At 41.1% G+C, this 24,398-nt stretch overlaps 1 protein-coding gene across 6 annotated transcripts in view; it reads right to left on the bottom strand.

Moving 5' to 3' along the window:
- RALGAPA2 (Ral GTPase activating protein catalytic alpha subunit 2) overlaps window positions 1-24,398 on the bottom strand; it is a 316,716-nt gene that overhangs the window by 62,349 nt on the left and 229,969 nt on the right. For 5 of the 6 annotated variants that reach the window (XM_029916028.1, XM_029916025.1, XM_029916024.1 and 2 more), the window contains one exon: window positions 19,870-19,997. In XM_029916028.1, the coding sequence (XP_029771888.1) occupies window positions 19,870-19,997 (128 nt within the window). Of the gene's footprint in view, window positions 1-19,796; window positions 19,998-24,398 lie in introns of all 6 variants that reach the window. The other variant, XR_003900702.1, reaches the window with a different exon arrangement.

Raw genomic sequence — 24,398 nt, 5'->3', positions numbered from 1 at the left:
AAGCATCCTAAGGAACTTTGTGTGTGTGGAATTAATGATGAATTCAAGCATGTTTTAACCTGGAAACCTGCGTTCACAAGGGCAATCTCAGCTCTCCGGCCAGCAGCTGCCAGGGCTCTCATACGCAGCAGGCATTAGGCCGTCGGCTCTGTTCCCACTGGCCGTCTGCTCCTGGTAGGAGTGGTCAGTCACAACCCTGATTTGAATTTGCTGTCTCCTGTATATCTGCTTTCTTTATAATCTGCCCTTAATTTCCTGTTGCATCCAAAATTCCATAGACATCAGGATTATTAGACATGGAAATGAGGACTGGAAGGCGAGGTGAAGAACAGGAAGGGGCTTTTTCTGACTCCCACCCTGCTTAGGGACAATGCACAGAGGCAGTTTGAGAGCAGATGCTCAGGCAGAGGCCCTTCCAGGCCTCAGTGGTCCTGGAAGAGCCAGGTCTTCAGCCCTGAGTCTCTCACATGGTCAAAATCTTTTGAAGAGGAAGGTGACACACAATGTTCAATATCTTCTACTGATCTTTGTGGTGAAGTAGTTGCTAGAATATGAATGCTCTTTAGTCACTGGGATTTCAAAGATTTTGAAAAAAAAAAAAAACTTTAATGTTTAAAAAATACCCAGACTAGAAATAATTACAGCACAAGGCTCAAGAGTAGACAAAACTGCCCAGGATATGGTTATGATCAGGAGCAGCACAGAACAGAGTTGGTAGGGTTTGGAAAGGGAGTGAAATAAGTACCTGGAATTTACACACACACACACACACACACACACACACACACACACACACACAGAGTCCATTTTCTTGAATCAAGTTTCAGAGGAATGGTGATCCATGCAGGAAATGATAAGACGCACACATTACAAATGGAATGTGCCCCTAGGAAGGGTGCTATGAATCTGAGCCACAAAGCTGCTGCTTCCACGGTTCCATGTAATATCACCTAAGCGCTCTGCCTTGCATGACTTGCTACAGGCTGCTGCAGATTAGAGCTATCGATCGCTCTATGCAGAAGGGTCTTGCTGTGCCAAAGGAAGGTAAGCAGCAGAGACAGACAGCTCTGGTATTGATTGGTTTCAGCGGGGGGCTGCGCTTCCAAATGAGGGTCAGCACTCCTTCACACTACCTAGGAGAGTTATTGTGATGTGCATCCGGGCACAGAGGGATAGGGGAGTCGGGCCAAATGCCAGAGTCTCGAGGCCACCTCCTCTTGTGTTAGCTAGTCACAATACCTCTCAGAGAAGCCAAAGATGTCATGTGAAATCTCAGGCTTTTCGGAAAAAAAAAAAATAATGGCAACAGAAGCCTAGGATGGGCAATGGTGCACTCTAACTGCCAGAGGCCATGTCAAAAAACTGTCAGAGCAATGTGCATGCATCTTCAAGAATGTTCCTCTAATGTCTGAGACGCTCACCAAAGCCAGGACAGCTCTTGTTATAAAAGACCAAAACCTTTTCTACACTAAAAGTTGACCTCTCCCCAAATTACAGCTGAATGTTAAAAAAAAAAACTGGCCCAAACTGACATTCTACTTAAGGAAATTTCAATGACATGAAAATGATTCAGGAAAAAATTTTGCGGAGACAAACTTCTACAGGCACAGGAAAAAAAAACTAATCTGAAAAGTCAAGTATAATTGTGAGGTATATCACAGTTTGTGATCCTTGAAGGCAATGTAAAAGTAAATAAAGGATTAATGAAGCAAATGAGGCAAATTAAAATGAAAATAAAGGACCCAGAGAAATCAAGCTAAGAACAAAATGCATCCTTTAAAGATGTGTTTCTGTGGATGTGGAAGCACAGTGAACTCAATTCTACTGCTGGTGTGATTTAGTTCTTTGGACTAAGGAGTCATTATTTAAAATCAGTTCTATCTTTTTGGTATGTTACAAATCATTTCCTCTTATGCAGGCATAAAGACATCATATGGTATAATTAAACAAATGATGCTGGAGTCTATTTTACCTTAATTGGAGAATCCTTAAAATTCTTGCATTTTAGATTTTATTTCAAATAACACTTACTGAGTTCTTGCTACGTTGGATGTGGGAGACTGAAAGATCAGTAAGACCAGCTCTTGCCCTCAAGGAGCTTGCTGTCCAGGGGAGAGGGCAGGTGCATCAGAATGAGCTCTGCCTTGTGTGAGGGGCACCACGCCGTCTGTGGAAAACAGCAGAGAGGTCCATGGGCCTTCTCCCCTCCCTGCACAGACGGGTCCACCGCTTCCCTCAACAGGTGGCTTCTCCTCTCTTGATTCTGAGTTGGCCTTAGGACCTGCTGTGGCTGACAGTTCTGGGATTTTCAAGGTTGACTGTGAAAATATGATACCTTCTGCCTGGGTCTCTTGGAGTCCCGAGCAGCCATGTATGAAGTGCAATTGCTGTGAGGTTACTTTGCCATGAAAAGATCCAAGCTAGCCAAGTGGGGAGGTTGCCCAAGAATGAGGGCTGCCTGGGAGCCTGGGCTGCTCCAGCTACGCTAGCGCGGGTGCCACACAGATGAGAGGCCTGGGTGAGAACCACCCAGCTGAGCCTGTTGAAGGTGGTATATGTTTTCAGAAAGATCTCTGATCTCTACCACCAATTTTGTAAGTTGTTTCTAACTTTCCCAATGAAGACTTCACTATGTTTTCAATCCATTTTTTGAAAAATACAATCAACAACTAATATGACATCAGGGAAGATGGAAATTTCCTGCCAAATGCCAAGAACCTTCACAAAGGTTAAGAATGAGCATGAGCACCAGTGGGCCAAGACAGGGGTCTCTGGCTCCGATGAGTCTATGTATCTTTACAAGGCTTTGTTTTCAGCTATAAAACCAAGTATTAAAATAAACTGAGTGTAGAGGGACTCCTTGGAATCATCCAATTATGGAACTATTATGAAATCAAGGTTACGAAAATAACATAACACATTTAATCCCATTGCACTCGCTGAAATACTATTTATATTGTGGTAAAGGCAAAACCATTTTATACTCTTAAATCTAAAATACTTCAAATTATTGTTTATTTCATCTTTAGCACATCCTTTCAAATTTTCATTGAGTATGCTTTATAATGTCATAAAATATTTGTATAGTTGAACCTGTATGTACTTTAAAATAATCAATATAGGGATGTCTGAGTGGCTCGGTCAGTGGAGTGTTCAACTCTTGATTTTGGCTCAAGTCATGATCCCAGGGTTGTGGGATTGAGCCCTGAATCGGGCTCTGTGCTGAGCCTGGAGCCTGCTTAGGATTCATTTATTCTCTCTCTTTCTCTCTCTCTCTGTCTCTCTCTCTCTCCGCCCCCACCCCTTTGCCCCTCTCCCTGCTCATGCTAACTCTTCCTCAAATTAAAAAAGAATTTAAAAGCATATATAAATGAAAAAAGAATAAATCAATATATGTGCATTTAAATGGCATGCTTAAAAGTTTTCTTTTTCTTTTTTGTCTTTTGACAAAATGTCAAAAAGACAAATGTCTTTTGATGGGGTACATAGTAAGACTGGGGATAATGGAGGTAGGACGTAGGTTTGAGGTGGATGTCCCCAGCCACTGCGGGAAGGACTATTCGGGTCAACCTCCACACTTCACTCTGGAATGGACTGAGTGGTAGGTACACACGTTCACAATGAAAGGCTGCTCACCAGGAGCCTCATGTACTGAAAAAAATGCCTCAGCACCTTGGAATAGGCTACAGGCTTTTATGTAATCAATTCTAATTGTCTTATGGCTACCTTTTTGTACAACAAACAAAATGAACAAAATCATGACATTTCCAGTCTCCAAATTGTAGATGGCACCCACATGAAGAGATACACAAAAAAACTGAGAACCATTTGAAGATGCCACCAGGAATAATCTTTTCCCCGTAGCGCTCCCATGACCTTCTGATTTTCCCTTTTGTGTGTCAGTGACTCCACAAATGCCCACTAGGCAATAACTGCCGGTCCCTCCTAGAGCAAGGGTCACATTCCACCTTCTGTCAGTTACAATCACCCTACGGGCTAGGAAGCCTCACAAGGGCAAGGCCACTCATCTCTGCATCCTACAGTGCTGGCTGTGGCCACACCACCAATGCCAGCTGGGGTGGGACAGGGAAGCACAACTGCCAGGAGTTAACCAGGCGCCTGCGGCAGTCTGGGCCCTCACTTGTTCTCCAGAGCTGGGGGTGCAATGTGGCTGCTTCTGGGCCCAGAGGATGCGCAGGGTGCTGGCCTTCCTCTCTACTTCAAGTGCATCTATCAGTGTGCTCATGCAACATACACACGTTTCTCCTGCCAGGTCTCATCCTGGGCTCTAGGTGTGAGCAAAGCAAAGCTCCTCCTCCCACGCCCTTTACATACTAGTGGGAGAAAGAGACATTAAGTAAATGGGAAGTGCTAAAGAGAACATGGATGAGACTGCCCGGAGGGCTTGCTGACATAGAAAACTTTCTGATGAGTGACTGCTGAGCAGAGACTTAAGGGGAGGGAAGGGGTGAGCTGTGCAGATGTTGGGCAGAGGAGGGAGAATTCCTTGCATGGTATGCAGTTCCTGAGGCTAGAGTGTGTTTGCGGATCCTTATGAGGATTCTTGATTTTTCTGTGGGTGAGAATGAGAAGTGACTGGTGAGTTCTAAGCTCCGACATGCCCTTCCTACTTCAGGAGCAAAGTTCTGGCTACTGGAGAGTATTCCGGGGAGAGCAGAGAGAAGCAGGGAGACTGGGAGGTGGCTGCCACACAGGCCCAGGATGGGGGCACTTAGACCCGTGTAGGGCGACGGGGTGGTAAGAAGCAGCTGCATTTCTGTTATGTTGTGTGGATTATTTTATATACCTATATTCATTCTGTGAGTCTTTATAACAATCTGTCTGTGAGGGATTACTGTCCTCACTTTACAGATAAAGGAAACTGCTAGAGGTAAAGATACTTGTTCAAAGTCAAAGAACTGGTTATTATTTAAAATAAAATTGGAACCACCCAGTGTCTTTCTGAGGCCTGCTACCACACATCACTTGCTACTCTGAGCACTACAACTGAAAGACACACTTTACAACTTCAATGTCACCTGTAGGAAAATTGCTGCTGAGGAGGGGATGTCCTTGAATGCTTCTCAGAATGGAAGCTTGACCAGGAGGGTCCACTGCCACCATGTTACTGATAACTGCTCATGTGAGATGTGGGGTTTAAGGCACTTTCATGTGGCTTCTCAAATCCTTTAGCATCAGTGGAAGTTTAAATGACTGGTCTATCTGACAAACCACTGGGGGCCCCCAGTGCATGGAGCTCCCAGAGCATGGATGATCAGTTCTCTTATCTAATCTTTATGGCCTCATGTGTGATAACTGGAACTAATGAATCCAGAGCAAGGAGAAAATAAGGAATGAAATAGTATGAATATTTAACTCAGAGGCGTGCCTGGGTGGCTCCATCAGTTGAGAGTCTTGACTTTGACTGAGTGTCCGACTCTGGTCATGGTCTGTGGGTTTGCGGGTTTAAGCTCCACCTCAGGCTCTGTGCTGGCAACTCGGAGCCTACTTGGGATTCTCTGTCTCCCCCTCTCTCTGCCCCTTCCCTGCTTGCTTGCTTGCTCTTCCTCAAAAGTAAATAAATAAACCTAAAGAGAAAATTTATCTCAGAGAAAGCCAATACATTAAAAGGTAGGAACCTGTCATCCTGATCTAAACTAAAACCAACATTTGGAGAAGTCTGAAATTTTACAGAAAGTGGACTAGTTTATGTGAGGTATTTTGCACAACTATGTAGAAATTTGCTTGACGAAATTATAATGGATACATACAGAAATAATCTTCACACAAAAAATTTAAATGCTGTTTTTTGATACAGACCTCTGGTGTGCATACACGTTATTATATGCAGAGAATGTTTACCCTGTTAGGTCTAAATTCTATTTTCCCAAATAATGAGTAGATAGTAATTCTAAGACACTTCTAAAGAAGCTTTCTTTTATTTAAAGGAGTCAAAATTCCTATAAAGATAACCCTTAAAGTTAAACTAATTTATATATATATCTTTCACAGTCATATTAAAATTGGTTTCTTGGTAGTATAAGTTTATGTTCAATTCATTTAATTTTAATTCATTTGATTCTGAATATATGAAGAAAAACACTCATCCTATTTCTTTTCTCACAGTGAAACTGAACTCTCACCCAAAAAATATAACGTGAGGATAATTTTCATCTTCTTCTGGGGGAAAGTTATGGGTCTGGGATGTTAAAGGCAGAACATAATGGTAAGTGGCAGCAGCTCCCCCATCAATTCCATGCCTTCTTTAAATTCCACTGAGGATGGCAGTTTGGATGGAGACCCCAAAATCTATTCTGTCCATCTGTTTTATTATTCTTAGAACAACTGTCAAAAGTTGCCCAGGGATCAAGTTGCAAACATACTAATTTGCCTTTGAAAAGTAGGCCCTGGGGGAATGCTGGAACTCTGCTTATAAATTCAGAATCCCATCAGCTAGTGAGCTTGCCTACCCTTTGTGGAGGTATGAGACTGCACTTCCAAGCACACATCTGCCTAGAAGCCAGGATGCACTGATGTACTTACATCCCACTTCATAGGCAAATGAAGGGAAAAACCAAAGGGACTTGGCATCTTTTAGGGCTGGCTTGTCCCATGACAAGCAGACCCTGAGTTTTTAGCAGGCAGTCCCTTCGTTGATCACTCATGGATTAAGACCAAAGCTTTGTGCTGGAGAGTTTAAATGAGTGGGCATGACAGAGAGCACATATTCTGTACTCTTGTATGTCCTAGGACAAAATTAGGAAGATTGAAGACAGACATGAAGCGGTAGAGGAAACAGGTTGAGGATAAACATCATAGGCCTCTAAGTGTTATATTGTTTCATTTCTGTGATGCTGATAGAAGTGACAAGATCATTTGGACATACATAACACTGGATGTGGGTTTGTTTCCAAAGGTGGTGTCTATTTGAAATATTGTGGCATTTTGGAAACATGCCACTCTGTTAGAAACTAAAGCAGCTGTGCACCCCTCAAGTTGGCTATGTTAAAAGGCATGTGCAAAATACAACGTAAACATTCAAATGAATCTTCACTCCCTAGCGGCTGGCACACTGGACACCTGATCACAGGGATGGGAGGGAATGGGGAGGAGAAAGGGGGCGGGCATTAGCACTGGTCCTCCACTCTGAGCTCCCATCCTTCCCCTACAGGAGCCCCAGTGGTCTCTATCACATTTCAGGGAATGAAGTCAAATGCTTTCAAAGCACAGGACCCCAGAAACACATTTAAAACATAACATTCAAAGTACCAATTTTAGAGTTTGGTAAAATTCCACAGTAGTAAACTAGAAAAAACTCCGTTTCAAGGTTAACAATGAGGAATGATGCCATTTGGGTCATACTCACCCACAGGTTACCAAAAAACGTATTTTGCTTTGATTAAAAAATTTACTTGAGTGTGTTGCAAATTACTCTAGCTCTCGGAAACCTGCAGGGAGCTCGCTGCGTACACGGAGGCAGACGGGCACAGAAGGGATCACCATTTGGACTTGCCTGCTTTGTCCTTCTTTGGCTTTGCACAATCTCTTATTATAATAAGGCATGTATTATCCTTTTTGGAGATTTGAATAACAGAAAGTCTCACTTTCAAATATATTGCTTATAATCCCAGAGTCTACTAAATGTTCTGCGGATGCTGTTTATGGCATTATGCTCCTTTCAAAATGGGACTGATAATTAGTAAACTGAAATTTGATTAATGTTGGATTAAGAGGGTCTGATGTCTCGCTGCAATGTGTTATTTCAGCCTGTGGGCACTGGTAGATTGTCCTTAGGAAACTTGTTTCTTCCCCCTCTCTAGGATGGGAAGATTAAATTAAAACCCTGATTTTTTTAAAAAAAAGAATTCAGTTTCATTCAACAGTTTGTAATGCATGACTCAGTTTTTTCTCACTCTTTTTCTGTTTTCTCACTTTGAAGCTGGAGCCAATGAATTAACTATTTGAGAGAGAACAAAATAAACTAGAAATCAAAGTCTTCCTCCAAAAATGCCAATGGTGACCCTTCTGGTTATGGCAGAGTAACTTGGCAGGGATAAATGGTTCAGACAGTTTCAGCTCTCACTAGATTCAAGTACAGAATTTTGAAACTATGATGAACTTCTCTGAAAACAAAGGACCTATCTGGTATAAATATCAAAGCCTGTGAAAATGACCACTAAATATATGAAGGAAAAATTTAAAATTAATATGATGATGTGCTTTTTTTAAAGTGAAGGTTACAGATACCTCTTTCAGTTTTGCCAGGATTATAAAAAGGGCTGTGGTTTTCATAAGTTTTTCCATGCTCCATGGCCAAAAGATTACATGTTTCTTCCTTGCCTGTGTTTTTAAATTCATAATCTTGTTTGCGTTGTACTGAAGAGTGTGGGAGAATCAGGAATAATGGGCTCCCTTTGAAGCTGCACCATTCCCAAAGTAGTCATCTGAATACTAAAGAAATATTGTCATTTATGGAATGACCTTTTGCTCTTTGAATATTCAGACATTAACAAATGTTAAATATCCAGAAATCAGAGAGCACCATGAAAAAAGGTAAGCAGGGTCAGCAAATACCCTCTCGCATGCTTCTGACATGATGACCATTTCCACTTTTCTAACAGCTTTCTAACAGCAAAATGTATTTGGGAACAACAGTGGAATTTGTGCCATCATGACCAAATGATTATGGTGCAAACCCGAGATTCTTCTGGGGCCCAGCAGGCTTCTGGTCCCTATGGAAACGAAACCTCAGATATTGTCCTCCACTCAGCTGGAGGACAGAGCGAGGGAGGCTTTTGTGCTTGGTGAGATTTCTTCCACAACCTTCCAGCACCAGACCTTAGTGCTTCCTCCCGACTCTTTTCTAATTGAGATGCAAATTAATCTCTCTGGCTGATTACACTTCCCTGAAAGCTACTGACAAATGCAGCTGTAACCAGAGTTTGTGGACTTTCCAACAAGTGACTTCAGCTGTAAGCATTTGCATGTGCCACCAAGGTCCAGCCAGCTCCAGGTCTCAGACTTGCGGCGAGCTTCCCTTAGGCACTGCAGGCGTTTTATTTACGCGTATAAAATTTACATACAATTAAGAATTTAAAAAAAAACCCCTACAATTATATCCCTAGGATTTAGAAGTAGACTCTGACATTGACATTATTTAAGGCCCCCCTTCCTTCTTCCTCAGACTGGGGGGCGCTCTTCTCCTGGGAGACCATGGCTTCAAGGCAACATCATTTCTTTCTAATTTCTCTCTTGTCTGTAAATTTTCTGACTTTAACACTCTTTGAATTCAATCTGTCTCTCAAAAAGTAACTAAATACATTTATCACTCCAGAAACATGGGATAACTGAATAACTACCACTCTGTACGACTCTCAGGAAGATTCCATTAATTTAAAAACCAAATATAAAGTCACCATTCTAATTGTCAGGGTTTCTACATGAACATCCTTCAATAACTTTTTTGGGGTGGATTATTATTTAGAATGCAGCAGAAAAATAATATGCACAAAACACTGTATTATTCAATATAAAGAAAAATACACATGGAATCCAATATTCCGTAAAAATTCTAACACTTCTGGGCCACCTGGGGGGCTCAGTCAGTTAAGAATCTGACTCTTCATTTCGGCTCAGGTCATGATCTCATGCTTGCGAGACTGAGCCTCAAGTTGGGCTCTGCACTGAGTGTGGAGTCTGCTTGGGATTCTCTCTGTCCCTACTCCCCACCCCAAACATTAAACAAACATTAAAAAATTCTAACACTTCTTTCCTCTTGAACACTACCATCCAGTATTTTTGCCAATACAGTTTACCCAAGAACTACTTATTGAGTCCCTGCTATGTGCCAGGTGCTGTTATAAGTATGTGTTGGGGATCCAGCTATCAACTTAAATATGCAAAAGTGGAATAAAAAGGATTTTGAGAATATATCTGTATGTACAAACATAGATACATATTCTATTTGTAGAGCTGTATTTCTTAGATAAATGAAGTTTTTAATTTTGAAAAAATTCAATTTTATAAAATGTAATTTTTGTCAGTTTTTTTTTTTTTTTTTTAACCAAGTCAATCTCTTTCCTTCCCTCCCTCTCCCTTCACACACACTCAGATTCATAATGTACTAGGAGGTACAAGACAGGATAAGTAGGCAGAAGACTGAGGCAAGACCACTGTTGGGCAGAAGGCCCAGTCTGGCAAAGAGAGTGTCACAGGGCTAGATGGCTGAGGGAGGGTGAGGGATCTGTGTCACAGGAGAGACCCAAGAGGGGAGTCTGGGATCAGCGGAGGTCACCATATCCAAAGGCCCCACAGTGGGAAGGAGCACAGGCCTGTGAAGAGCTGGCGATGAGACACCATGACCCAACAGCCATGGCTCTGAGAGGGGCAGAGTGGAAAGCTGTGTTGCTGCTGCTATTTCCCTAAGGACACCACCGCCAGCAGCCTGGTTTCTGCACAGATTGTGAGATTTACACTAACTTTTCCAGAGGGAATGGTTTTTTGTCTAATAGTGATAAGTCATTTTACAGCAAAAAAGATAGTGATGTCACTTTACAGCAAAAAAATAGCAAAAATGGTTTCTTTGTCCCACTCCTTGAAGATTTCCCCTGTACTATGTGCTTCTCACAGGCCTCCTCACCACGCGCCAAGGTAGAGAGCAGCCCACACTCCAGGCAGCCACGCTTTTACACTGAGGAGGGACCTTCTATGTCACTGAGGGAAGACAGTCTCCAGCCTTTAACATCTGTGGTGGGAAAGGGTAAATACTTCCTGAGACCTAACTCCACAGTTGGGGGGTTCCAGTGTTTTACAACAGAGGTTTAAAACTCCAAGCTGGTAATATGATAAAAATAACTGCATTAACACTTAACTGATTCCTCACCAAAGACGAGGCACTGTTTGACCTGCTTGGCTCACTAACCCTCTCATCAACCCCCAGAGGGACACCATCCAGGCAGGGGTGGGGAAGTGCCTTGATGGCAGCCCCTCATACCAGGCCTCAGCACTGGAAGGTGCTGTGGTGAACAGGAGAGCACACAGCCTGTGACGGAGGCTGACTGCTGGCAGCAAGAAAGGAGCCCCAGTGGGGTCAGAGGTTCTGATCTTCACGTTAGAAACCTAGATTTTTGAAAATGCAAAATCTTCTGATTTTTTCAATGAGGCTGACAAACTTAATCTTTAGGGGTAATACTGGAGGCCAAGTGCAGGTCAAACAAAACCCATCTGGGGGCTGGATACAGCCTGCCGGCAGCTGGTTTGTCACCTCTGGTTTTTGAGCACTGGCTTTGGCTTTTGAGCTAAAAGCTGCTTCTGTTGCCTTTGTTTACTTGTTCCACATCAACAGCCTTGTCTTCTCTTAAAAAAAACAAAACAAAACAAAAAAAACCTAGGCTCCTGAAACAACTCCTTGGTTTTAATGGCTCCCTGAGACCCCAGGAGCAGTGGTCACTACCTGTGTGGACAAGTTCCAGGTTGATCAAGGTCTCTCCTTACAGTGTGGGCCCCAGGGCAGTGAGGGCTGAGGCTGTAAGGAGCAGAGGTGTGATGCCTTTGTTTCTGTGACACGACCTCTGGTTCCTCAGGCTGTGGTCTAAGAGAAGGCTGGTCAGCCACTGCATCGCCTCTGGTCTCTCACCTCAAATCTGTGCTTAACCAAAATTCTCGAACATTTCGCAGTGACTGCTGTCATGCCCCATCCTCCCCATTCTGTACATACACAGCTGATCATCTAAACCCAGGCACATGGTGTTAGTCTACACTGCTAAATCTCATCTTGTTGGTTTGGGCCTAAGTCTGTCTACTGACGTAATCCTGGTCTGATTTTGCCTTCTGTCAACTGAGTTGAACCTTTCAGCTTTCTGAAAAGTGGTATTTAATAAACATGTGTTCTGTACCTTTGTGAAAGTTGCTGGTAAAAAAGTTGTTCACGGCAGAGGGGTTGAGCAAAAGCTGTGGTGCACGCACCATACCAGGGACACAAAGGCCCCTGTCGATTGACAGTCCATGAATTAATGCCCTGTAGCTACAGTGAAGTCACTCAGCTCCCCATGAGCCCATATTTCCCTCTCCTATTTGCCAGATGACTATGATTCTTCTTTTACCAAAATTAAGATTTTATATTTATAAGCTTTCTCAATCTCTGAAAATAGTGCTCTTATCAAACACAACTGGTGTGTTTGGGATATCTTATTCATTTTACACTCCTTTTCTGAAGGCTCAAAAGCTATTTAATAATCTAGTCTAACAATTTTATGAGGGGGACGATGCAACATTTCAAAATTCATCCCTTAATCCTATTTGAAAATAAGGAAAATATTTTCCTATTTTCGGTTCTTGGTGCATCTTTTATTTTACTTGATTTCTAAGTTTTATGAATCTGAGAGCACTATAGGAAATTTGTTTCTATAACTAGAAATATAATGGCCTTGAAGGCTGGACCAAGTTACTTCCCAGTGTTTATTATTTTTTCCCCCTTCTTAGGTGATCTCAGTGATCTGAGTTTTATTTTTTTTTATTTTTATTAAAAATTTTTTAAATTATTTATTTATTTTGAGAGAGAGCAAGTGGGGTAGAGGCAGAGAAACAGGGGAAAGAGAAAATTCCAACCAGGCTCTGCACGGTCAGTGTGGAGCCCAATGCTGGGCTTGAACTCATAACTTGACGTGAGATCTTGACTTGAGCTGAAATCAAGAGTTGGACACTCAACCTACTAAGCCACCCAGGCACCCCCCAATGATTTGAGTTTTAATTCATACACTGTTCAGACTAGTTCATACACTTTTCAGACACTTTCCTGTCCCTTCCCATATGAAGAAGATGAAGGACAAGTAGGGTAAAGGTTAACACGATGGCCTTTGATCAGGACAGTGTAGAGCTTCTCTTTCAGTCTGGATACACACGTGTTAAATATGCACTTGACAGAACCCATACCAGGCAAGTACACTGGCTGCTCTTCTGTGGCTCCCCGGATAAAAAAAATCCCTCATTTCTTATTCCCTTTTACAGTCTCAACCCACCCATAGGTATATGCCATTTCTTGATCTGAACTCTTTTTCAGAACTGTTTTGTTGTTGTTGTTGTTGTTTATTTGTTTTTTGGAAATGCATTTCCCAAGTGTCAGGGTTCAGATCTACTTGTTTCTCTCCCATTCTTACACAAACTCTAGTACAAAGTCATTACCCTCTGCAACATTCAAAGCCACAAATCCCATTATTCGAATTGCTAAGGAATAGATCCAAAATAACAGTTCCTCTCGTTTACTTCCTGTCTTCTGCAAGAGATTATTTGTCTGCCAAAATTTTATCAAATGCTCGTTGTCTTTAGTAGAATGTATGTTGGAGTACCTTCTATATCAAGTGGTATAAATCCCTACCACAATGACCTTTTGCCTCTGGGCCTGTTTAGAAGTATGCATTAGGAAAGCACTGTCCATGCCCTGACTCCATTCTGGAGGCTGCTCTTGAATCTGGCCCCTCCCGTGCATTTCTAGATCTCCAGCACTTCCATCCCACCCAGGAATGCCTTCTTTCTTTTCAGTGCTGCTATTATCTGATATATTTTACGTTCTTTTATGAAGCAATTCAGTTCTATGTCCTATCATACCCAGTTCCCCAGTGGAGACTTGAGACTGCTTAGAATAAGCTATGGATAAGACCCACCAGGAGGGTATATCCACTGACCACTCTGCTGAAGGTAACCCTTCATTCCTCTGCTCCTTGCTTTTCTGTCACGCTATTCTCTCCTGGAAAATTTCCTCTGCCTCTTTCCCTCTGCCCCTCTCTCCTCCTCCCAAGCCAACTCCTCGGATGTGATGCTCTGGAGAGATCTGTTCCTGACTATTTTCTCATTACCCTCCACACCCCCCAGGAAATCTAGCACAGAAAGCAGGTGCTGAATTAGTGTACCTGCTTTATGTGGAGATGCAATCTGTCCCTCGCCACTGCCTCTGATCAGGACCTCACTTTCTCTCAGGTCTCCTCCCACTGCCCCTTAAATGCCTCCATCACCTCCATTCTGTGTGTGTGTGTGCATGCATGTGTGTGTCCCACACTCTGCCATGTGGAAGCTTCTGTGGTTCTCAAATGTGATGTGCTCTTTTAGAGCTTGGTCCGTGAGCAAACACTGTCCCCTCACTTGCAATACCTTATTCATATCTCTACTCCCAGGGGCTAGGACAGTGCCTAGCACATGGCAGAGACACAGTAAATGATGACAAATGCATGCCGGTTCTGCATGGCAAAACATACTGCATGGTACTGTCTGATTCCTTTTCCTGTGCTCTAAGTGTCTTAAGACAAATGGAGGAAATTACAGATCTTCCCAGGAAAAAGAAACAAAGATTCCACCAGGGAGGTCAGAAATAGAACTGTTACAGCTTCAGGGAGAGAGGCCGCCTTTTCAAAGTGTATAGTTTGAGAATAAAATTTAGCAATGATATTAAAAACAAGAGAGAAGCTATGGTATTGTATTACCAACTATCTCCATTACTCGAGAATGAAACTAAATTTCACTGGTGAAAGAATGAGGTGCAAAATTACTTTTCTTTAGGCAACTCGGTTCTCTCCATCAAATGCTGATAGTTCCAGAGAGAAAAGATGGCGAATGCCTCTGTGGCTATTGTTCTATTGAAGTGGATGTTTATTTTAAAAAGCCACCATCTGTTTGATTCAGGGTGAGCTCCTCCTAATGGGCACACTGTATGCTGTGCGGCCACCTTCTCCCTGAAACCAGTTAGCTGAGGAGGAGAACGAAAGCCCTGGCTCCAACAATTTGGGAACTTCCACCAGTCAAGCACGGTTTAATTTTGGAATCTTTAGTTGGCTTGGGAACTGTAAACATAACATGTGGCAAGCTTCCCATTTACAACACTCTAGGCACGCACGGGGATGGCCCCCCTGATTGCCCACGAGGGATAGAAAAAGCAGATGGCAGGTGACTTGGCCCTCGCCACTCAGAAGAGCAGTGGCCACAGGACAAGGGCTCTGGTTGACAGATTTGATTTAGCCTGCTGAGGAAGTTACCAGAAAACCCAGGAAAAACAAAGGGGCTAGCCTGAACTGTTACTGGGGGTGCTTTCCAAACACATCCCTACTGTGTTCACTTTTTTTTCTTGATCATGTACGACAATGGTATTTTCAGTCTTCTGTGAGCCTTCACCACACAGTTCCAACTGTTTGATCATTTAGCCAAGGGCACCCCAAACAAGAACTCCTTTGATATTGGTTCTAAGCTGGATTTACTGCTCAAAAAGATCCCAGAGAGGCAAATCCATTCCAACAACATGCCCAGTCCTCTGTTTAATAAGAAATGGTGTGCTTGAACATTACTGAACAAAATTGATATGTTACTGCTCACATTTCTAATTCTAGTTAAATATTATATAAAACTGAACGATAACTGACACTATCTAGGGCACTTAAGTATCAATCATTAGGTGGGGAGGGGACAGGAGATAAGAATTGCCATTGCAAACTAATTCCATCGGCTCTTTTCTTCATTTGTCCTAGGCTCAATGCATGGCTATCTATGGTCAATATTTAAAAAAACAAGTGCTTCCTCTCTAAAAAATTGAAAGAAGGTCTGAACTAAACAACAAGTCCCCTGTTCATAAAAATAGTCATTCTGATACCTGAATGACGTTTGGATGAAATGAGCAGTTTGGCGATGTTCTGCTTAACAACTGTAACCCTAATATTAGAAACAAAATGAGGACACAGGACTGCCCACGTAAAATGGTTGGTGTTGACAAAGAAATTTCCCATTCTTTGCCAGTACCCACTACTCTCTGTAATATCTCAGGGAAACAAGTAATAGCAATGCTTTCTCAGAAATCTGATCTCTTAAATGAACTGTGTCTTCTAGGGCCACACATGCAAGTTCCTTCATTCCTTATTGGGTCTTGGTTCATATTCCAAGAAAATGTTGCCAAGGGATACACTGTCAGGCTTTAGGAAGGGAATGAAATCTAATAAATACCCAGGAACAGAATTCCCCAACTTATACTGGGGTGGAGGGTGGGGTTTGTCTGGAATGGGTTCCAAGGAGGGCTTCATGGGCATGTGACCTGAGCAGCTACCCAGTGCTTATAACAGGTCCTGCTTTGTTGAATGCTCTGCTATTGCTCTCTTGAAGTTCTTAATAATTTCATCTTTGACCTCATGTTTTACACTTGAAGCCTGGTGAGACAATGGAGCATGCTCATGGGCAAGGAAATACATACAACATGTGGTCTGCTGGTTCCTTGCACAGCCTTAGCAGTGTCCCAGGAGCAGGTCTGTGGTAGAGCCTCAATGCCTGGTCAGAGGGACTCAGAGAGAGCATATGGTAAGTGTGTCACCACCAAGACTGAGTAAACAGAGAGGCTGACTATCCTGAGAAGCCATACTCTCCACCTGAACTGGAACTTGCTTTGAGCACAGAAGAAAAGTAGTGTTGTCCTAAGAAACAAGAATAACCACAAACCCCTACAGACCCTTAGATGTGTTGCTGTGTTAGCTAACAATTTACTCTGAAAATGATGACAAAGATGGAGGGGAAAAACAGAGGGACTCCAGTTCTTTTTCCTATCCATCCTTCCTTACTCAACAGTAAACTGAAGGAAGAGTCAGTTACATATTGCATATATGAAGAATAAAGTAAAAATAAGTAAGTTAGTCTGGTACAGCATTTTCATTCTTCAGTTAAGAACAAAATATATCCATGTATGAATTACAAAATATGAATTGTGTAATTGTAATTCCATATATGAGCTAAATATGTCTATATTTATATATTAAACTGGGATTATACATGTAAAGACTGACAAAAATAATGCTAAAAATTTAAATTTTTAGTATTTCTTGACTCAAATTGGCACTAAATAGCAAATAAAAAAACCCACCATGACAAGTTGAGAGAAAAAGTGCAAAGAACGGAAAAAGCTTTATATTGTAGCACTTGAGAGGCACTTCTCCCTCTCTGCTTTTTGAACGAGGGCCCCTACATTTTCATTTTCTACTGGAAGCCCTGGGTTATAGAGCCAGCAATGGTTTCAGACGTGTCCAAAGTCTCAGCCCTAGAGGAGACTGGCTGGAGGTTGGGGTGGTTGCCCCTAGTACCAGGCAGCCTTGATGCTCTACTAAGATAAGAACTTTCAAAGTGGGCCATGAGGTGACAGAGTTAGGGAAGCTCGGCCTCCTCAGGTGTCCCCCAGAAACCACCTCTGCTGGAAGCTTGCCCTTATGTCTGTCACAGGTACTCTGATGGGCTTGATCATGCATCAAATCCTAAAAACCAGAGTTTAGCACTCGAGAACACTCTGACATCTGTGCTTGTAACAGTGCCCTCTGCCTGGAATACTGTCCTCCTCCCAGGGGACCGCTTCCCTGTCATCCCTCCAACCTCAGCCTGCATGCTTCCTCCACAGCGAGCCCTTACCCTGGCCCTGTTTCACCCCCGTTATCTATTTAGTTGCTTTATACAGTGGTATTAGTTTGTGTGTCTTCTTTGAGAAGTGAGGAAGAACCCCATCTGCCTTGCTCCCTGTGTATCCCAAGCTCCTGGCACTGGGCTTGGCAGTTGGGAGTCCACGCTTTAGCTAAATGAGAATGCGAGGTGACACCCACAATTAGGATGTGTTAGGTTATTTGGTGTTTTCCAAAATTCAAATCTAAGACTTATCTCAACGAAACAGCAAATTCCAGACCTCAGCTGCTACACAAATCAGTTTAGACTTTTGCCAAAGCATGTGAGGACCAGGATGTTTTAACAAAATGTTAAGGGAACAGTTAATTATTAATGGCCTAGGCTGATGTCTATAGGTATTTAAAAAGTTTAAAATTAGTAACCAGTTTGAAAGAATGTTTGAAAGAATAAAAGTACAAAAAACCTCTCTTTTTTCTTTTTTTCCTACTTTTCTCAACTTTTCTTTTAATTATATTTTAGTTTCTGGCCTGAGTATTGCACTTTTGTAGGCAGAAATTACATAATAGAATACTTAAGTGATTGCAAAGTTTTCCCCATTGATTGCATCTTTATAAAAATTATATATAGTATTTTATTTCTTGCTTTAAGTAATTTATTTGAACAGCACAAATGAAATCTTCTCAAGGTATAAAAGAAAATCTTAAATTTTTATAATGATCAACATAATAGGCTTTGTTACTTTCCCTGTCTTAACTTCTATACCAACTTGTCCTTTGAGATGTCAACCTGGCTATTTTATGAGTTACTGAAGAACACAGCATTTAATGCCCATATTAACATCAGTAGCCCTGGTTGGCATCCACATTCATCTAATGTGATTCCTTGAGAAGTTTTTCAAGTGACATTGAATCTTATCCTTTGAAGTTTCAACAATATTGTTTTCCCTAAATCTGATTATTCTGATGCTATATTGATTCTTCTTTGAGAAAGCAATGTTCAACAAAATAACGAAGGATGTATTTTGTAATGAGAAGTTTGATAAGTGGGAAAGGTGGCATGACAAAAATCACAATGGACTTACGTAAAGTGGAATTTTCTTGTTTGCAAATGATTTTTCCTTGCCTTGCTCCAAAATACTTGACTGATGAATGTCCAGCTCATCCTAGTTGACATGCAAACTGACAAGCCAATTGCTGAACAGGTCTTTCTCATCTCTGCCAAGAATCTCTTTTAAGCATTTGTGAAATAAAAACCTCCATGCTGAAGGCTGAATCGACACCAGCTATAAGATTAAGTCTAGAGTGCTGTGGATATCACTTTGAAGAACGCCATCTCCCAAACACGCACCACCAGCCTGGACAAAGCGCGAGGGAGCATGCAGAATGGAATAATGCTGCCCTGGCCCCCGGGGAGGGACCAGATGGGACCTAATAGCTCTTTTCTACTACTAATTTCTATGATAATTCCAAGTTGCCACATGGCATATGTATTTTTTTTTAATCTAAAGACAGAATATCAGTCAATGCAGTGACCAGGATTTTAATGAAAGGTATTTTTCATGAACTGTATCTATTCACACATGATATTTTTCACCCACCCTCACTCCCACCCTTCAGCAACACATCACTAATGGCTGGAATGGGACAAGTATAGAGAAAGTTCAAACACAATATGTTCATCTTCATTGTCAATACCAATTAGAAACAAAGAGATTCTAAGTTTTAGAATCTCTTTGTTTAGAATCAATTTTAGGAAGTCACCTAAGTTTCTTTTTCTTATAATCAGACATTATGCCTAGATGTAAATATTACAGCATGCCAACTGATGTCTGAGAAAAAAATTACAATACTGAAATTTCTCCTGGTTTTAGAGAGACCAAGCATTGGTGAAGATTTGGGAAAAATCATAAAAGGACTTTTAGCCGTTCTCACTGATGAGTCCCCGTCCCCATGCAACTTCACGTTGCCTTTCCCTGTCTCCCCAACCAGATGCAAGCTCCCCCTCCTCTAACCTTCTAGAAGGCCATTTGTACTTCGGTGGTACTTGCCACATTCTTTGATTGATTAGTCATTGCATTTGCTGCTGGTTTCGGGTAGGCACTCTGGGTGACCCTGAGCAGCATCCTACCTTCTCCACACAATAGACTGCAACCCACAGGGATGGGCAGAGGAGAACCTGACCTCAGGCAAAAACACTGAGAATGGATGAGCTGCTCTTGACAGTCACAAACTTCTGTGACTACATTATGAAAATAAACTCTTCTAGAGGTTGGTGAAGCACAGTGTTGTTATATTTAATATAAACTGACAGATGGTTGGAAGATCACACGATGTTATTTTCAATACACATTGAAAAACATTCTCTCTTCCCTTTTCAACCCAGGAACTACTTACCTCTCATGCAAAACTTCTGGGAATCAGGATTCTGGGAAGGTTAATAGGTTATATACTCAAAGCAAAAAGATACAAGCTTTGGTAGAGTGGGATGAGGCACTTCACGGCCCTGCTGGCATTGATACACGTGGCACATATAAGGCTTGGCAGTAGCTTTCCACTCACTATGGCTCCATCAAACAGAGGCCCAAAAAACGGAACCTGTTGATTTGAAACAGAGAAACACTTTTCAAAAACCAGTAAAAGTCACACCAAAGACCTGAGAACAGCTGGTGGATGTCTTAGACCTGTCATGATCACGCAGTCACCCATAGAAGAGATGTTGACCTTAGCAGGATACACGTTGAGGGCTTTCAGATCAAGCAGCACAGCTCTGCTCCACAATACTCCTCCATTATGAACTCTTCAGCAAAACTTCTTATGATAAATTATCACCAAGATCCCCCCTCCCCCCCTTGTGTTGCCATTCAGAGAACTAGCATTATTCTAAGTGTCTACATTGTGTGGATTATGCACAATACACAGCGGTGCCTCACCGCACACCTCTAGCCTTGCATCCTTCTGAAACCAGTGTGGAAGTGGCAGTGTTTCTGCATGGATCCTGATGCCTATTGACTCTTAAAGGAGATGATGACGATTGTTGTTAACAGCTACAAAGTCCTACTTACAGTCCTCATTCTTCTTAAACCTTCTTTCCTCTGCTTCCAAGATAATTAAATTATCTTCATTTCTTTCTACGTCTTTATTAGAGGCTTGGGTTTCCCTCACTGGACCCACTTTTACAACGTGAGTGACCCACAAGGTTCTGGTGCCTGTGTTTTCTGGATTTTTTTCTTCTCTATCTCTCTCTCTTTTTCCATTAGAAATTCATCAGCTCCATTTACCAATATGGAGACTGTCAACTCCATGAGGTCAAACACTGGGTCTGCTTTGTAACCCATGTATTTATTCACTGTCTCATTTGTTTATTCATTTATTCAAAAATACTACGTGACAGACTGTTCTATTCACTGGGGATACAGCAGTAAATAATAAAATTCCTTATTTCATTGAGCTTAGAATTTATTGGAGGTTTGAGAGGGTAAAGAGTATAAATACATAAAATATACCTTAGGTAGTAAAAGAGTTAAAGTGAAAAAGCAGGAAGAGCAATAGGACTCTTTTTGAGGGGGGAGGTCCTCCAATTTTAGACCACACAGCCAGGGATGGCTTCAAGGAGAAGATGACATTTCAGTAAAAGCTTGACAGAAGTGCAGGAATGAACCTCATATTATGAGGATGTCTGATGGGAGAGCATTCCAGGCTGAGAAACAGCAAATATAATGGTCCTGTGGTGAGAATGGAATTTATGGTTAAGAATCATCAAGCAAGCCACTGAGTGAGCAAGAAAAAGAACAGAAGGAGATAAAGTTGGACAGGTAATAAAAGGGGTCTTATAGGAAATTTTAGAGATTCTGGACTTCTGCTCTGCACAAGATTAAAGTCTTCTGAAGGGTTTAGGGAAGTGGGAGATCTGATCTTATCTATGTTTTATTTATTTATTTAAAATGTTCATTTATTTTGAGAGAGAAAAAGAGAGAGAATGAGAAGGAGAGAGGGGGCGGGGGGCAGAGAGAGAGAGAGAGAGAGAGAGAGAGAGAGAGAGAGAGAGGGAATCCTAAGCAGACCATGAACTCTTAGTACAGAGTCTGATGTGGGGCTCAATCTCCATGAATGGAGAGATAATGACCTGAGATGAAATTAAGAGTTGGAGGCCCAACCAACTGAACCACCCAGGCATGCCTAACCTACATTTTAAAGGTAGGTTCTGGCTGTTGTGTTGGGAAAATTGCAAGAAGTAAGCATTAGGGAGACCAGCTAGGGAACTAGTGAAGAATCCAGGCAAGAGATGATGATGGCTTGGATCAGAATGGTGGGAGAAGTGGGGAGAAGTGGTTGGTTTTCCAAAAATAGTTTGAAGGTATATAAGATTTGCTGAGGATTACTAATGAAGTGGGAGACAAAAAGAGGCATCAAGAATGATGCCATGGTTTATGCCTGGCAATAGGAAAGTTGGAGCCACCTTTTCCTGAAATGGAGAAGACCCAGATCCCTCAATAAAGATGCAAAAATCCTTTACAGACTCTTAGCAAATTAAATACCACAATATATATAAATGACACTGTTTCTTGACCAACTGGTATTTTCCATTAAAAAAAAAAACAAGGTTGGTTTAACAATCATAAATCCATTAATGCCATTTACTACATTAATAAAATAAAGAAGAAAAACTGTATGACCTTCTTGATGCATACAGAAAAAGCATACATAAAAATCAACTCTCATTCATGATTAAAAAATATCCCAGCAAACTGGGAATAGAAGAGAACTTCTTCATTTTGATGAAATCTTAAAGGAAAAAAACTGTAACTTAATTAATGGTGAAATATTAAATGTTTCCCACCTAAGATCTGAAAAGATAAGGATGTCTGTCACATTTTCTATTCAACATTTTTGCAAGTCCTAGTTATTACAATAAAGAAAATAAGAGAAAGAAAGGAAGAAAAAAGAAAGGACCATAAAGATAAAAAGAAGTAAAGTTATTTTTATTTACAGATAACATGATTATGAACATGAGAAATCAAAAGGAATTTAACTAGAATGAACAACTAGATTTTGAAAGGTCACAGTATACAATATACCCTCCAAACCAACTACACTTCTGAACATTAGCCACTAACAATTGGAAAATGACTTTTTAAAAATGCTTATTTATTTTTGAGACAGAGAGAGAGAAAAAAAATAAGTGGGGGAGGGGCAGAGAGAGAGGGAGACATAGAATCTGAAGCAGGCTCCAGGCTCTGAGCTGTCAGCACAGAGTCTGACATGGGGTTCAAATGCACAAACTGTGAGATCATGACCTAAACTGAAGTTGGATACTTAACTGACTGAGCCACTCAGGTGCCCCAGAAAATGACTTTTAAAAATAATAATAGCATCAAAACCATCAAACACCTAGGAATAGATTTGACAAAAGATATATAACTACCAAACACTGCTGAGGTTAAATTAAAGACAAGCTAAAAGATGGAAAGATGTACAATGTTCATGGATCGGAAGTTTACATACTGTTAAGATGTGAAGTCTGCTGAAAGGGATCAACAGATTCAGCACAAACCAAATCAAAATACTAGCAAGCTATTTTTATAGGTATAGATAAGCTGATTCTAAATTTATATTAACACAAAAAACTTTAGTTAGCCAAGACAATAAGATTTATATTACCTAATTTCAAGGCATACTATAAAGCTATCATAATGTATCTATCATAGCATTGGTATGAGAAAAGAGAAATATATCAATAAAACAGAATACTAGGTCCAAGAATAGATCCAACTGATTTGCAGTAAAGGCAGTACATGAATTTTATAGGGAAAGGGAAGTCTGTTTCAAAAAAGGGTACTGAAACAAGCAGATGGCCATATTTAAAAGTGAACCTTGACCTCTACCTCATATCACATACAAAAATTTAGATGGATTATAGATCAAAATAGTAAACCTAAGACCACAAAGTTTCCAGAAGAAAACATATTAGAAAATCTTCACAATCTTGGGTCAGGCAAGGGTTTCTTAGGGTATAAAAGGTGCCAATCATAAAAGAAAAAAAATAAATTAGACATAATAAAAATGTAAAACATTCTCCTCATAATGAAAGTGAAAAGCAAGTCACATATATTCACCAAAATGGACACATCCTCTATGTTTATCAGTAGGAGAATGAATGCAAAATTTGTGGTATATTCAACTAACAGAAAATTCCACAGTAATGAAATGAATAATCCACAACTACATGTAAAAACCTCATAGGAATGACCCAAATATTATGCTGAGTTAAATAGAACAAAGAAGTTCACACTATGTAATTCCATCTACAGTTCAAAAACAGGTAAAACCAATCAATGGTGATGGAAGTCAGAATAGAAAAGTGGCCACATTTTCGAGGGATAGTGGGTGGCTCACAACATCCTATGTTTACATTTAGGAAGCATTAAATAATGTGCTTTGAAAACATCGAGTGGCACACTTAAAATCTGTACTCTTTTCTTTATTAATGCTACATTAAAATTTTTTAAAAACAAGAATACAGAAAATTTGAGCAACACAACTAACAAACTCATACTCATGGATACATACAAAATATTTAGCCCAACAATTGTAGAAGACACATTCTTTTCTTTTCTTTTTTTTTTTAGTAGTTTATTGTCAAATTAGTTTCCATACAACACCCAGTGCTCTTCCCCACAAGTGCTCTCCTCCATCACCACCACCTCTTTTCCCTCTTCCCCCTTCAACCCTCAGTTTGTTTTCAGTATTCAACAGTCTCTCAAGTTTTGCGTCCCCCTCTCTCTCCCCAACTCTCTTTCCCTCTTCCCCTCCCCCTGGTCCTCCATTAGGTTTCTCCTGGTCTCCTGTTAAACCTAGAGTGCAAACATATGGTATCTGTCCTTCTCTGCCTGACTTATTTTGCTTAGTATGACACCCTCGAGGTCCATCCACTTTGCTACAGATGGCCAGATTTCATTCTTTCTCATTGCCATATAATACTCCATTTTGTGTATATAT

The sequence above is a fragment of the Suricata suricatta genome, chromosome 12, assembly GCF_006229205.1.
Source record: "Suricata suricatta isolate VVHF042 chromosome 12, meerkat_22Aug2017_6uvM2_HiC, whole genome shotgun sequence".
Classification (NCBI taxonomy): domain Eukaryota; kingdom Metazoa; phylum Chordata; class Mammalia; order Carnivora; family Herpestidae; genus Suricata; species Suricata suricatta.
Note: the sequence above shows the minus strand (reverse complement) of the source record. Positions and strands in the feature narration are given on the sequence as shown.